Source organism: Hevea brasiliensis, chromosome 14 (assembly GCF_030052815.1).
Source record: "Hevea brasiliensis isolate MT/VB/25A 57/8 chromosome 14, ASM3005281v1, whole genome shotgun sequence".
Lineage (NCBI taxonomy): Eukaryota > Viridiplantae > Streptophyta > Magnoliopsida > Malpighiales > Euphorbiaceae > Hevea > Hevea brasiliensis.
In genome coordinates, this window is record NC_079506.1 from 88,994,799 (window position 1) to 89,008,685 (window position 13,887).

The 13,887-nt window shown below is 33.3% G+C and overlaps 3 protein-coding genes across 3 annotated transcripts; 2 read left to right on the forward strand and 1 right to left on the reverse strand.

Moving 5' to 3' along the window:
* The first annotated feature begins 1,633 nt into the window (after positions 1 to 1,633).
* On the forward strand, positions 1,634 to 5,027 carry LOC110657236 (zinc finger CCCH domain-containing protein 29). The gene is made up of 2 exons (XM_021814376.2): positions 1,634 to 1,919; positions 2,549 to 5,027. The coding sequence occupies exon 2, from the start codon at positions 2,558 to 2,560 to the stop codon at positions 4,583 to 4,585; it is 2,028 nt and encodes a 675-aa protein (XP_021670068.2). The 5' UTR covers positions 1,634 to 1,919; positions 2,549 to 2,557; the 3' UTR covers positions 4,586 to 5,027.
* A 2,845-nt stretch (positions 5,028 to 7,872) lies between these two features.
* Positions 7,873 to 10,341, forward strand: LOC110657238 (N-(5'-phosphoribosyl)anthranilate isomerase 1, chloroplastic). The gene is made up of 5 exons (XM_021814379.2): positions 7,873 to 8,201; positions 8,508 to 8,570; positions 8,741 to 9,105; positions 9,185 to 9,345; positions 9,896 to 10,341. Exons 1-5 carry the CDS (start codon positions 8,192 to 8,194, stop codon positions 10,119 to 10,121), a joined length of 825 nt encoding a protein of 274 aa, XP_021670071.2. The 5' UTR covers positions 7,873 to 8,191; the 3' UTR covers positions 10,122 to 10,341.
* A 255-nt stretch (positions 10,342 to 10,596) lies between these two features.
* LOC110657237 (omega-3 fatty acid desaturase, chloroplastic) lies at positions 10,597 to 13,664 on the reverse strand. Its single transcript, XM_021814377.2, has 8 exons — positions 12,724 to 13,664; positions 12,446 to 12,535; positions 12,260 to 12,326; positions 12,065 to 12,157; positions 11,792 to 11,977; positions 11,608 to 11,688; positions 11,291 to 11,428; positions 10,597 to 11,191 (listed from the first exon to the last, which is right to left on the reverse strand). The coding sequence occupies exons 1-8, from the start codon at positions 13,233 to 13,235 to the stop codon at positions 11,006 to 11,008; spliced, it is 1,353 nt and encodes a 450-aa protein (XP_021670069.2). The 5' UTR covers positions 13,236 to 13,664; the 3' UTR covers positions 10,597 to 11,005.
* Between the last annotated feature and the right edge of the window lie 223 nt (positions 13,665 to 13,887).

Sequence of the window (13,887 nt, forward strand, 5' to 3'; positions counted from 1 at the left end):
ACTAATAAGTATTAAAATATATATTAACCCTATTATTAAATTATCCTAATAATTCTTAAATTAAAAATAAAAACTCAGGATCCCCAAGTAAAAAATCAATTCTGCTCTTTTATGTTCATTCTTCTCCTACTTGTTTTTACTTATGGAAGAATGAGTCAGAGGAGTAGAATCGATTTTGAATTAGAGATTTTGAGTTTTCTTTTTAATTTAAATTTAACAATTAATTTTGATAATAGAGTAAAATTAATTCAGATGCTACAAGTTAGAATAAAATTATTAAAAAAAAAGATGAATAAAATTATAAAAATAAGCAGATATTAAAGTTTTTATGATTTGCCTAAATTATAATTCAACATGTAAATATAATATATTAAATAAATTTTAATGGGTGAATATTTATACGTTTGAAAACAACAAAATGACAGTAAAGGAAGTAAAAGAAAATGGGGTTGAATCCAAAAACCCTCCCATGAGTCCTAGATTGAAAAACACCATTAAAGCTGGATCTTGATAAGTGATGAAGGGGAGGGCAGGAAGAGGATGCGAAAACAAAGTGGAAGTCATTGTGGATTGAGCAACAGAATTAGAAAACTTCTGTTGGTGTGGTAGAAAACAAGAAGAAAAGGATAAAAATAATAATAGTCATAATGAGAAAAAAAAATTATATATATATATATATATATATATATATATATATATATATATATATATAAATGTAGTGGAAGGGTGAGTCAGGCATATCCTGTCACCCACCCAAATGGAAGAGAAGAGGAAACGCGTTCAGCGTGGTCTCCAGACGCCCTTAGAATCTTTCTTCACTTTCACCCGGTCACCCTTTTCTTCTCTTTGTTCATTCCCTTTCTCCCTCTCCCTCTCCCTCTCCCTCTCCCACACTCTTTCTTCTTTACTCGCCTTGGTTGAAAATATTTTATTTTTTAAAAAGTAAATTTTTCAAAAATATATATATTTTTTTCAAAACTTACTTTCTAAATATTATAATATAATTATGTTTAACATATAAATTAATTTTTTTAAGAATTAAATTTATTTATATAAAAAATTATAATATAATTTAAAATATAAAAATAATTTTATTTATTTATTTTTATCTATCATTTAAAAAAACATTTACTATAAATTTAAATTTATATGAAAATGAATTCATCAATCATATGTATTAATTAATTGTGTTAAATATAAATATTAATTTGATAATCATTAATTTCTTTTTATGTGAGTTTAAATTTATATTAGATATATTATTTTTTAAAAATTATTTTATTTAAAATTATTTATTATTTGAAGAGAATTAAGGAATGTTAATTAATATTTTTACCCATTATTAAATAATTTTAAGATTAGAAAAATTTAAATTCTCACCTTAAATAATAATAATAATAATAAAAGAGATTGAAGACACTTTCGGTGGCGCGCGTGAGTTAAGGTTAGGGCACAGAAGCACACGTAAAGGACAACCCGTTGAGACGGTTTGATAGTGGCTGACGAAAGTGGGTCCACTTCCGAAACTCCGAAATTCATTTACATTTCATTTGAATTTCATTTGAGTTTCATTTCAATTTTTTAGCAGATGCCAGAGAGAAATAGCTTAGCTAACAGCCTATAGGCCAGATGCTGTGCTGATAGAGAAGTGGCCCTCGCTTTGAAGTTTTGACTTTGACCACATTATCGAAGCAGAGTAAGCAAGAAAGAGAGCCGAAGAAAAGTCTTACCTTCCTTCCTCCTTCCTCTTGCCTCTTGAAGATATCTTTTCTGCATATAAAGAGCCCACCATTGCTCTCTTCTACCTGCAGCTCACAGCTTCATTTTATCATCTTCTATATACACCTTTACTAAGCTACTTACCTCACTTCATTAATCTCTCCTTCTTTTCTTCTCACAACACAAGAGACTGCTTATAGGTATGTTCTTATTCCAGAAAAGGAAAAAAAAGGGAAAAAGATGCAATTTTTTTGGTTATTTTTCATGGGTTTTGTTTGCTATTGTTTAAAGTTCGAATTTTTGTTTCTGGGTTAGCTTGAGTTGATTATTTTTAATATTTTTGTTTTGGGTTTTGTATTAGAAATGTTAGTTGATCTTAGAAGAACAAAGTCTTATCTTTTGGCTTGCGGGTAGCGGGTTGACTAATAGTGTTAGCTTTGGTTCTTTTGTTGTTAATCTGTGACTTTGAGCTTCTTTCTGCTTGTTTAAGTCAGAAAATTTGGGAAATAAAAGTTGGACTAGATGGAAATGGAAGAGTTTAATTTGACTTTCTTCAATTTGTCTACTGATGTTATCTAATTCTAACTTTCATAGATTTTTGGGACTTTCTATTTAGGGGCTGGGAATTAAAACTAGTTTTGTTGCTTGTACAATTACTGAATTATTTGAGACTCATAATTGAAGTTTCTTCTTTTGGAGTCCTTTTTTTTTTTTTTGGGGGGGGGGGGGGGGGGGGCCGGGAAGGAAGGAAATTGAGCTCTTAAGTGATTAGATTGTTTTTCCCTTTAACAGAGTGGAATATTGATATCTGTATGTTGTAATTATGCAGGGTTAGGCTATGTGCAGCGGTTCCAAGGGTAAACTTTTCCCTGCAAATCCCACCATGGAAGTTGAGTCTGGCAGTCCGAAGTATGGTATCTTGTCCAAATGCTCAGTGTTGCTTGAATTGTCAGCCTCTGATGACCTTGTTGGCTTCAAAAGTGAGATTGAGGAGAAGGGTTTAGATGTTGATGAGGCAAGCTATTGGTATGGTAGAAGAATTGGGTTGAAAAAGATGGGTTTTGAAGAGAGAACGCCTCTTATGATTGCAGCCATGTTTGGAAGTACTAATGTTTTGAAGTACATAATTGGTACTGGGAAAGTTGATGTCAATAGAGCCTGTGGTTGGGATAAGGTTACCGCCCTTCACTGTGCTGTTGCTGGCGGCTCCAATTCTTTGGTTGAAATTGTCAAGCTCTTGCTTGATGCATCTGCTGATACTAACTGCATCGACGCTAATGGAAACAGACCCAGTGATCTCTTTACCCCTTCTTTGAAGTCTCCCTGCAATTCAAGAAGGAAGTTGGTGGAGTTGTTGCTAAAAGGTGAAAGCTTGAGTGAAGATGAAGAAGAAAAGCTGATCATGATGTCTCTGCCAGCAAAAGAAGGAACCGAGAAGAAAGAATATCCAATTGATGTGTCTCTGCCAGATATAAACAATGGGATATATGGTACAGATGAGTTTAGAATGTACTGTTTTAAGGTTAAGCCTTGCTCGAGGGCATACTCTCATGATTGGACAGAGTGTCCATTTGTCCATCCAGGAGAGAATGCAAGGAGGAGAGACCCAAAGAAATACCCTTACAGTTGTGTCCCTTGCCCTGAGTTTCGCAAGGGGACATGCCAGAAGGCTGACTCCTGTGAATATGCACATGGCGTTTTTGAGTCATGGTTGCATCCTGCTCAATATCGAACCCGGCTATGCAAGGATGAGACTGGTTGCTCACGGAAAGTTTGTTTCTTTGCTCACAAGCCTGAGGAGTTGCGGCCTGTATATGCTTCCACAGGTTCAGCAATGCCTTCACCCAAGTCTGTTTCAGTTAGTTCAATGGACACGGCAACACTGACTCCTTTGAGTCTTGGTTCACCATCATTGACATTGCCTACTGTCTCAACACCACCCATGTCTCCCTTGGCAGTAGCCTCTTCATCCCCCAAGAGTGGAGGGTTATGGCAGAATAAAGTTAACCTCAACCCACCCGCTTTGCAGCTCCCAGGAAGTAGGCTAAAGACGGCGTTATGTGCTAGAGATTTGGATTTGGAGATGGAATTGCTTGGGCTGGAAAATCACATTAGCCAACTTCAGCAACAGCAATTGATGGATGAGATATCTGGTCTATCCTCTCCATCTTGTTGGAGCAAGGACTTCAACAGGATTGGAGATTTGAAGCCTACTAACCTTGATGATGTTTTTGGATCTTTCGATCCTTCTCTGTTGTCTCCATTGCAGGGGATGTCATTAAAATCTTCAACACCGACCCAATTGCAATCTCCTACTGGACTTCAGATTCGCCAAAATATGAATCAATCTCGTTCAAGCTACCCGGCTAATCTCTCCTCCACTTCTGTGAGGAAACCTGCGTCATATGGGTTTGATTCATCTGCTGCAGTGGCTGCAGCTGTGATGAATTCAAGGTCTTCTGCCTTTGCTAAGCGGAGCCATAGTTTCATTGATCGTGGAGCAGCAGGAACCAACCGTCTTGGCATCACTGCAGCAGCAAATTCTGTATCCATGGTGTCCTCCAATCTTTCAGATTGGAGCTCTCCTGATGGAAAACTTGATTGGGGTGTTCAAGGAGATGAGCTGAACAAGCTCAAGAAGTCTGCTTCATTTGGATTTCGTAACAACAATCACACAACAGCGGCAGACTTGACACTATCCAATGTCAACGAGCCTGATGTGTCTTGGGTTAATTCCTTGGTTAAAGACGTTCCTACTGCTGGGCTTGGTGCAGAGAAGCAATACAATCTCAGTAAAGGAGTCCATGAATCGCTTCCACCATGGATGGAGCAGTTGTACATAGAACAAGAGCAGATAGTGGCATAAGCAACATCTGTGCGCTTGAAGCTTATGTGACAAATTCAATACTATTTGAATTCATATTAGTAACTGATAATTGTATTTATGTTTAGAACACTTAAATAGAACTAAAGTGCAGACCAGTGAAGACCGAAAACTCTCTGCAGGAAGTCTCTGCTCATATAATTGATAGGCCAAGTGAGGAATTAGAATAAATTTTATTAAAAGGGACAAGAGAGGTGAAATTTTTTTAATTATTTATATTCTTATTTCTTTTTCTCCCAAGTGAGGAGATTGTACTTTGAATTTCTGAGTAAAGTTTAAGATTCAATGCAATATGGAGAGAGTATAATTTCTCTGATCAAACTTCTGTAAGCAAGAAAAAAGAAGAAAAAAAGGCTCTTGGGGCTTCTCCTTCATGTTGGCTTATATTAACAGCTTATAGTAAAATGCTATTTTTTTTTTTTTCTGGTAAGTTGTTGATTCTGCATTTTCTTTGATGGTCTAGTGGGCATCTTTATTGCACCATTGGTGGTTCTTGGGTATTGATAATATTTCACACTTTGGGGCACATCTTGAATTTCATTGGATCAAAAATAATACTGGGGATTCTGTTGGATTATATTTCTTTCTTGACAAGATAAGATCACGGTTTAGTGCTGGTCTTGTCCTCTGTAGTCTGACCAGTGACCCTCATATTCTTAGGTCTTGTCCTCTATAGCCTGACCAGTGACCTCTATATTCTCAGCAACATGTGATTTCAAAGGTATGAAGATTGTTTAGCAGAACTAGTATGTTATGGATTCATTCAAGGACCCTAATAAAGGGAAGGAGCTCTGGTACAGGGGGCAGAATGCCTCTCATGCATGTGATTGATGGTCTTGGATTTTTATTTATTTATGTTTTTTTTTTCAAAGAAAATTCTATTGATCAGTGGTCTAGTACATGGCCCAAGCCCAACAAGTCAAACAGTAGGCTGCTCTGCCCAAAGCCCAATAAAAACCCATAGCCTAACAAGCAAAAATGGCCAGTGGACGCTTGATAGAACAAGACAGGCATTTCTCAGTTGAATTCAGATTTGAGAAGCAAGCCATTTTTGGTTAGGGACAACGATTACAGTATCCATGGGAATCGTCATTTTCGAATCTAATTAATATTTAAAAATTTTGAATTTATCTTAAATTTAATTATTATTATTTAAAAAATATGATCTATTTAATTTTATATACATATATTCTTAATCAATTAAAAAAAATTACATTAAAATAACTTTTTTGTATTATGATTTTAAAAATAAAAACATCATCAATGAAACACAAATATTAAATATCAACCCACATATAGGCCAAGGATTTATTGAGTACTCTAAGATTTCTTTGAAAATTGGGGATATGATGCTATTTGTAGTTTAAAAAAAAAATACATTAAATTGAATCTATTTCTCATTCATTGAAAGATTTATTTAAAATTTTAATTAAAAATAAAATAAAATTACGACACAATATTAATTAGAAATTCTTTATTTTAATGTTTTTAATTTTGAAAATATTCTTTTGTCGACTATATTCTAAAAAATAAGAGTTAAAATTTTTTATTTAATTTTTAAAATTTTTTTATAAATAAAATATATATTTTAATGCATATTCTCTCTATTTCCATCTGATTTAATCATTATAGGATATTTCAATAAATTTTTAAGATTTCTTTAATAATTTAGTGTAGTGAATTTGTATAATTTTTGGTATAAACTTTTAAAGAAAAATTTCCCTATTCTACATTTCTTTAATATCAAGATTAAATTAATTAAAAATATTTAATACTAAAAAAAAATGAGCTAATAACAAATTTATTAATATGAATTTAAAAATTTTTGTCAATTTTTAATAATAGTTTAAAATTTTCATTTTTAAATTATTTATAATGTATTTTTATTTTTAGAAAAAAATATTTTTTTTAATTAGATTTAAAACAAAAATTTCTGCTTCAATCACTTTTTTTTAAGGGTAAAATACAACAACTTATTCTTTATATTTTTAAAATTAAGTAATTTAATTTCTAAAATTTGACAAAATCTACAACTTAGTTTTTCAATTAAGTTGATCGTTAACTCTAACAAAAATAACCAAAATTCCCTCAATTCTATTTTCAATTGGAAAATAATTTAATATTGAAACTTTATTAATAATTTAATCCTTGATGAGATTCGGTTAAATCAATAAAATAGTCTCTATAATTTTAAAATCAAGCATTCTAATCCTTAATATTTTAATAAATTTACAAGTTAATTCTTACAATTAGAATTATGGTTAATCCCCCGTTAAATTTAGCAAAAATATCAAAATTTTTTAACTATATTTTCAATATAAAAATAATTTAATCCTTAAAGTTTTATTTTAATAATAATTTACATCCATATTCATATATTTTTTAGTTTTTCTATATATAACAATATAATATAATATATATATATATATATATATATATATATATATATTAAAATAATAATAACTTAAATTGAATTTTACAAAATTACAAGGATTTATTTATAAATAGATATAACATTTAAAAATTAATTTATAAAATATATGAATAATTTTATAATTAACCAAAATTTTTAAAGATCTAAAAGTAATTAATTTATGTTTTAATAATTTAAATTTAAAAATTTTTAATTTAATGAGACCCATATTTTAAAATATAGAGATTAAATTATTAATAAAATAAAACTTTAGGAATTAAATTATTAAGAAAATAAAATCTTAGGGACTAAATTATTTTTAAATTAAAATAAAAATAAGAACATTTTGATCATTTTTACTTAAATTAATGAAAACTTAAAGAACTTCTAATGGTAAGAACTTAATTATAAATTTTGTTAAATTTTAAATATTAAATTATTTAATTTTAAAAATATAGAGACTAAATTATAAATTTTGTTAAATTTTATAAACTAAATTTTAGTTTACCCTTTTAAAAAAGACATTACTGCTTATTGAATGGTTCTCCTTTGAATAAGCCATATTTATTTCCTATGATTTTGAGTGATGAACCCATTTGCATTTGTGACCTTAAAAGAGGTATTTGAAAATTGGGGCATACCTCTCTCTCTCTCTCTCTCTCTCTCTCTATATATATATATATATATATATATATTTATTTATTTATTTACATAAATAAGCACACAAACAACTCAGTGATAACATACATTCTTAGATTTGGTAGGTTATATAGAATATAATTATATTATTGACTCATTCGAAATGACATCTAAATTCACAGAATGTAAAAATTATTAATTAATATTTTGAGATTATCGTAAAAACTTAAAATTTACATTAAAAAAATATAAAATTTTAATTTGGTTTATTAGAACAAAAGGATTTAATATTTTTAATCGCATATAATATATTTTAATAAGAAAAACATATTGCTGTACAATTATTTATTTTTCAACAGGATAAAGGACCAAGTTGACAGACAAAATCAAGCCCAGAGTCTCTTGTACGTTTGGTTTGGTAACTACTAGTATAGGCTTCCACAAAACCGGTCTGTGCTTCATTTCCGATACTCTCAAGCTCCATTTCAGCATCTACAGAGAAGAACTCAGCATCCCATCAAAATCGAATCCAAATTATGCTCTCAGGTCTTTGTCCTTTTTTGTTTTATACACTTGGTTATAATGCATATTACCTGTTCCCTGAATTTCCTATTAGACAACTCACTCAATTTAGCACTCGGTTCTATTCCCACAATGCATTTTTGCCTGTTTGATCATGAAAAGAGGGGGAAATTTTCCTTCTTTATAGGTCAAATGATTTTGAAGAGCTAGAGAAACTTGCTCTTATATGTCATTGTTGTTAAGAATTGGTTTTAATGCTTTTGTTATCACATATTCTTGGAATTTAAATTTGCGGGACTTTAGTTTCATATTGATTTTTGTTCTTTAAAGGGCTGGCTACTGGAGGTCACTTGCAGCCCAAATTTATCAATTTGCAAACAAGGCATGCTCCTGGTATGTTTTTCCTCTTATTTATTTCGCAATTTCTTCCTTTATACACCTCAAATGTGCAATAATATTTAACCCCTTTAGCATATTTGATTCTTGGTTAATGTATGTTATTCTGGCATGTTTAACATGCATCAATATGCTTCTCAAGCATCAAGACTGTTGGGTATTTGCAGGTTTTGAGGTGGGGAAATTATATTTTTCAAGATTTAGGCCTCATTTGAATAACAGAATCACTTGCAAATTTTCCCCATTAGAGAAAGTTGCATTTACTAGTGAGGAACATGAAAAGAACTGGCCTTTGGTTAAGATGTGTGGAATTACAAGTGCTAAGGATGCTGCGATGGCGGCAGAAGCTGGAGCTAATTTTATTGGGATGATACTTTGGCCCAATTCAAAACGTTCCATTTCACTTTCTTTAGCAAAGGAAATTTCAGAAGTCGCAAGGGAATATGGAGCAAAACCTGTTGGGGTGTTTGTGGATGATGATGCAGACACAATATTGAGAGCTGCAGATGCTTGTGATCTTGAATTTGTTCAGGTATATTTATCTGATTTTTGGCTTAGTTGTGTATAGCAATAACATTAATTTTTACACTTTTTATGCTTTGTATTTGCAGCTTCATGGAAATGGTTCACGGGCAGCTTTTCCAGATTTAGCTCAAAAACAAATAGTATATGTTCTTCATGCAAATTCAGATGGAGACCTTCTAAATCAAATTTCAGATAAAGATTGTTCAATGGCTGATTGGATTCTTGTGGATAGTGCAACAGGTGGCAGGTAAGAAAATACCATACCTTGTCCCCCCTTCTTTTCAGCAAGTTCATTTGTCAAGCTTTATTTTGCATGCATATGAATTGCTACTATGAACCATCATCTCAAGGTCTAAAATGCACAATTTTTGATTTTATGCCATCACTGTAATAGTTGCGCATCTGCAAATTTAATTAGGTATGCACTCAATGTTGTGCAGCAATAAGTGAATTAATAATGGAACTGCTTAGAGCTGAATCTTCTTTTGATGCCTATTGCACACCTTTGGCAAGAGGCCCAAGACTAAAATGCTTAAAGTAGGTTTGGGAGACAGACCATAATAGAGCATAGAAATAACTTTCTCAATAATCTTTCGATTTCCATCATAGTCTATCAAACATGCTTTTTGGGTGTACTTCAATTGAAACAATCAATTACTTCAAATATTTAAATTAATAAATTATTTTGAATCTCGGTGTCCCATACTAATATCAGTTTGCATTATCACTTCAAGATTAGAAATATTTTAAGATTCCCATTCTTTGTTCTTAAGTTTTTCCTGATATCCTGTTTCCAGTGGCAAAGGATTTAACTGGGCGCAGTTTAAGCTACCACCAATTAGAAGCAAGCTTGGGTGGCTCTTGGCAGGAGGGATCAACCCTGACAATGTTTATGAAGCTCTATCTACCCTGAAACCTCATGGTGTTGATGTCAGTAGTGGCATTTGTGGCTCAGATGGCATTAAGAAAGATCAATCGAAAATATCTTCCTTCATGAGTGCAGTCCGTTCTGTGCAGTATTGATTGGTCATGTGCAAGGGAATCGATCAGTAACTGCCAGACTGCAAAGCACCTGATCATATCGCCGAAAAGACATTAAATTTTTACTATGTATTCAATTCCATTTTACTTTTGTCCATCTCGGGGTAAAAATGTGGATGTAGCATAAGCTTTTCCTCATGCTAAAATACTACCAGCACCTAAAATTGTAAATTTGACTGTTTTATTCATTTACTTGGAGCAAGTTCATGCGCATCACAAGGAATGTAGCTCAATCTATAATCTGCCATTCTTTTCAATACTCGATGGTTTCCCTTTTTACAGATTAAAAATAAAGTTTTGCACAGCTGATTTCAAATTTAGGCTATCCTTAAAGAGTCCCGAATTGGTGTGAGACCCACATCAAATAGGGCTTAACTTTTGAGCCATATGGATATTAACTTTTGAGCCTTAATCTCACCTTAATTGTTAGGTCAGTAGTCCACGTGAGTCATGAAAATCAACTGAATATTAGCAGTACTTCATTAAAGTCCTTTCTCAAAGGGAAAGACTACAGTAGTAGTTGGATAGTAGTGACCAATTGCAAGTTGTGGGAGTGACATGATCTTCTTTCTATGCCATACATTTTTTGGCTTTGTAATGCATATAATGACAGAGAGAAAGGGCCAAAAGAAAAAGAGATTTGAGATTTTCTGTCGATATTACAACATAATCGGCTAACATTAACTATCTGCAATCTCTCCTATCAAATAAGGGAGAACACAAGATTTATGTGGGGCAGAATGGCTGTCCCCACTCCCCATTGGCTTTGTAAGGCATATATTGAGCAGTTGACAGAAGTAAAATAATTGGTGACAAAGAATCTTGGCTTGGTAGGCTTTACTTGTTACACCTAAACTTTTGCAGCTTCACTCTTTTTTCACACCTCCATACAGATTAGTATCTCTCTGATAGTAAACGACATCTCCAGTATCACTTACATAGTGATCTTGTTTCATGCTTCTTATAAGACTTCCCAGTAAGTGAAATGGAAGAGGTGCAGATTTCTTCGGTTCCCGGTAGTATTTCCCTAGCACAGGCTTAGCTGCTTCAGTCTGTCAAAGGTTAAATGCAGAAATCATAAGAACTAGAAGAAAGTGAGCTGCACAATTAACCTAGCTAGGGTAATAACTAAGGAAAAAGATTATACTCACTGCTTCAATTAAGTGGTAGTGTGGGATTTGAGGGAAGAGATGGTGAATCACATGAGTACCGATATCATGGTGGATGTTATTGATCCATCCATAGTCTCGATCAAGGGTTGTAAGCCCTCCTCTCAGATAACTCCATTCCTGTCAGTTTATAGCCAAAGCAAGAAAAAGAAAATCAGCTCGGAGGCAGGTACTACTGAGCTAAAGCTCATTGGTTAAAATTTCTACTTTCATATGTCAAACGCAGCAATAAATAGTTCATTCATTGCAGAAAAAAATGAGTGACCAAGGGTAGAAAGATTTATCATTTATCTTTGCACCTTTCCACGATACCAGGGAAGTTTGTCCTCATGACCATGGTGATGCAGGTAGGTCACAAAGTCCAACCACATGACAAAGATCTGCACTTCAATACAAATTCATGAGTACAAATAAGAATAAAATGAGTTGCAGAAATTCTTTCCCAGGCCCTTGATATGTAAGTTATTGCAGAAATAGACCTACCCAGTAGGGAATACCATAGAGTTTAACCATTTGGACAGGACCCATTACAAAGTTTAAATATACAAGCAATGCAGCCATTGCAGTCCAACAAGCTGTTGAGGTAAGAACACCTTTTCTCTCATTTGGGAGGAACAAATCACTATCTGGATGAAAATGAGAACCCTTTTTTCCAGGGCTTCTACTCCACTGCAGTTAATTGAAATTAAAACATCACTATCAGTACATTATTAGGTTCACAAGTAGATTTGACTAATTAAGATGCTAAAGGATTACCAGATAGAAAGGGTAAGCAAGCATTGGGAAAGGCAAGCTGAACCTCAATGTCTTTGTGACATTATCCAAACTTTTGAAGATTTTCTCAGACAACTGCAATATAGAAGGGATACATTCCAATGAATTCCAAGTTTGAAAAGAGACAAGCAAGATTGCTTGAAAAAAAGGGGTATTTATATATTGACAGAAACTCACTGGATGCCATGATTCATCATTTTCAACATGTCCATGATTTTGATGATGGGTTCTGTGGCTAATTCTCCTGAAATAATCAGCAAATATGCAATTATGTCATATTATATTGAATAACTAATTTACATTTAAAAAGAAAAAAAACAATACAGAAAAACTTAGAATTTAGCATAAATTTAAGGGACTAACCATCCATGGTAAGGAACAAGGATTGAAGAATGAAGGAGATGACCCACCACACTATTCAACTTTGGATTATTTGAGAAACTCCCATGACCACTGCACAATTATAATTTTAACACAATTCACATTAGAAACAAGCTTATGGGTAGTGATAATGTAACAGTGGAACAAATAGAAAATTTGAAAAAAAAATCGTAGATAATTAGATCAACAAGGAAATGCGCATCAAAATTGAAAGCAGTAAATAGAAATTCAAAATTCAAGAAAGAAAAGGATTATTTTACCAATCATGGCCAAGAACAAAAAGAGCCCAGAACATGGTCCCCTGACAAAACCAGTAAAGAGGCCAAACAACCCAATTGTTAAAGTAAGCTGCAATAGCAGCCAATCCAAAAACCACAACCACATCCCTCACAACATAGCTCATAGATCTCCATGGATCTTTAACCCAACAATGCTTCGGTATGGCTGCTCTTATATCAGCCAATTTAAAAGGTGGTGGGGCACCAGGGTCAAAGAATTCACCTTCCTCCTCATTAGTTTCCTCTCTTTCTTTATCCTCCTCTCGACTCACAGTTGTAAAATTTACAGGAGCTGCAACATTTAATTGCCAATTTCTTTGTTTAGACCAACTTGAGACCTTGAAAGAAGAACCAAGATTGTGACTTTTTGAGACTGATAGTGATCTAAGCTTGAAAAGCTTAGTTCTTTGTGATGCAAAGCCAGTTCTGGGTTGAGGGTAGATTCTAGGGAGGGGTCTTAGGCCACATTCTGATAAGACCCAAGAAGCAGCCATTAACGACCCAGAAGCTGAAAATGCAAGATTCCACCCACAGCCAGTCTATGGACTACAAAAAGAAGAAAATGAAAGAACCTAGAAATTGGAAAGGAGAGGAAGAGATAACACAAGTATTTCTCTCCCCCACTTCCAGCTACTGAATTCTCAACCTGTGCTTTTTGTTGCTTGTCCTCTCTATCTTTCTACATCTCTTTAAGCATATTATATACCCGTGGTCCTCTCTGTCCCATGCTTTTCTGAGGTTTCATTTCATATGCGTGTGCCTAACTTTCGGCTTGGTGGCTGTGTAAAACTGAAAATGGTAAAACTTTCAATTATTTGACCTCACAAACAACGTGTGGAAAAGGGCAAAGAGGCTGACGTGGTCAAATGTGGTACGATTGATCATGTGTAGATTGTGTCAAAGGTCATACTAAAATAAAGTTCAATCCTAAGCTTTCCCAATTTCATTAGCTTCGTCAAGATGATAAATAAATAAGATTTTCTATGTTAAGACGGCTCCATGTGATTCACACCATAAACTATTTTCTCCGACCATTTGCATAGAATTTATTTCTCTCTCCGACTACTTTATATCAAAGTAGGACTATGACAAGAATGAGAATTTGGGAAGGGAGAAGGATGCTGCCGAACTTTTGATATTTTAAGG

Excerpts from the sequence above, each read along its gene's own strand:
- LOC110657236 (XM_021814376.2), top strand. The coding sequence starts at position 2,558 with ATGTGCAGCGGTTCCAAGGGTAAACTTTTCCCTGCAAATCCCACCATG.
- LOC110657238 (XM_021814379.2), top strand. Across the intron at positions 8,571-8,740 it reads GCAAACAAGGCATGCTCCTG|GTTTTGAGGTGGGGAAATTA; the intron begins GTATGTTTTTCC and ends GGGTATTTGCAG. Across the intron at positions 9,106-9,184 it reads GTGATCTTGAATTTGTTCAG|CTTCATGGAAATGGTTCACG; the intron begins GTATATTTATCT and ends TTGTATTTGCAG.
- LOC110657237 (XM_021814377.2), bottom strand. The coding sequence starts at position 13,235 with ATGGCTGCTTCTTGGGTCTTATCAGAATGTGGCCTAAGACCCCTCCCT. Across the intron at positions 12,536-12,723 it reads TTTGTTCTTGGCCATGATTG|TGGTCATGGGAGTTTCTCAA; the intron begins GTAAAATAATCC and ends ATAATTGTGCAG. Across the intron at positions 11,978-12,064 it reads TTGCTTACCCTTTCTATCTG|TGGAGTAGAAGCCCTGGAAA; the intron begins GTAATCCTTTAG and ends AATTAACTGCAG.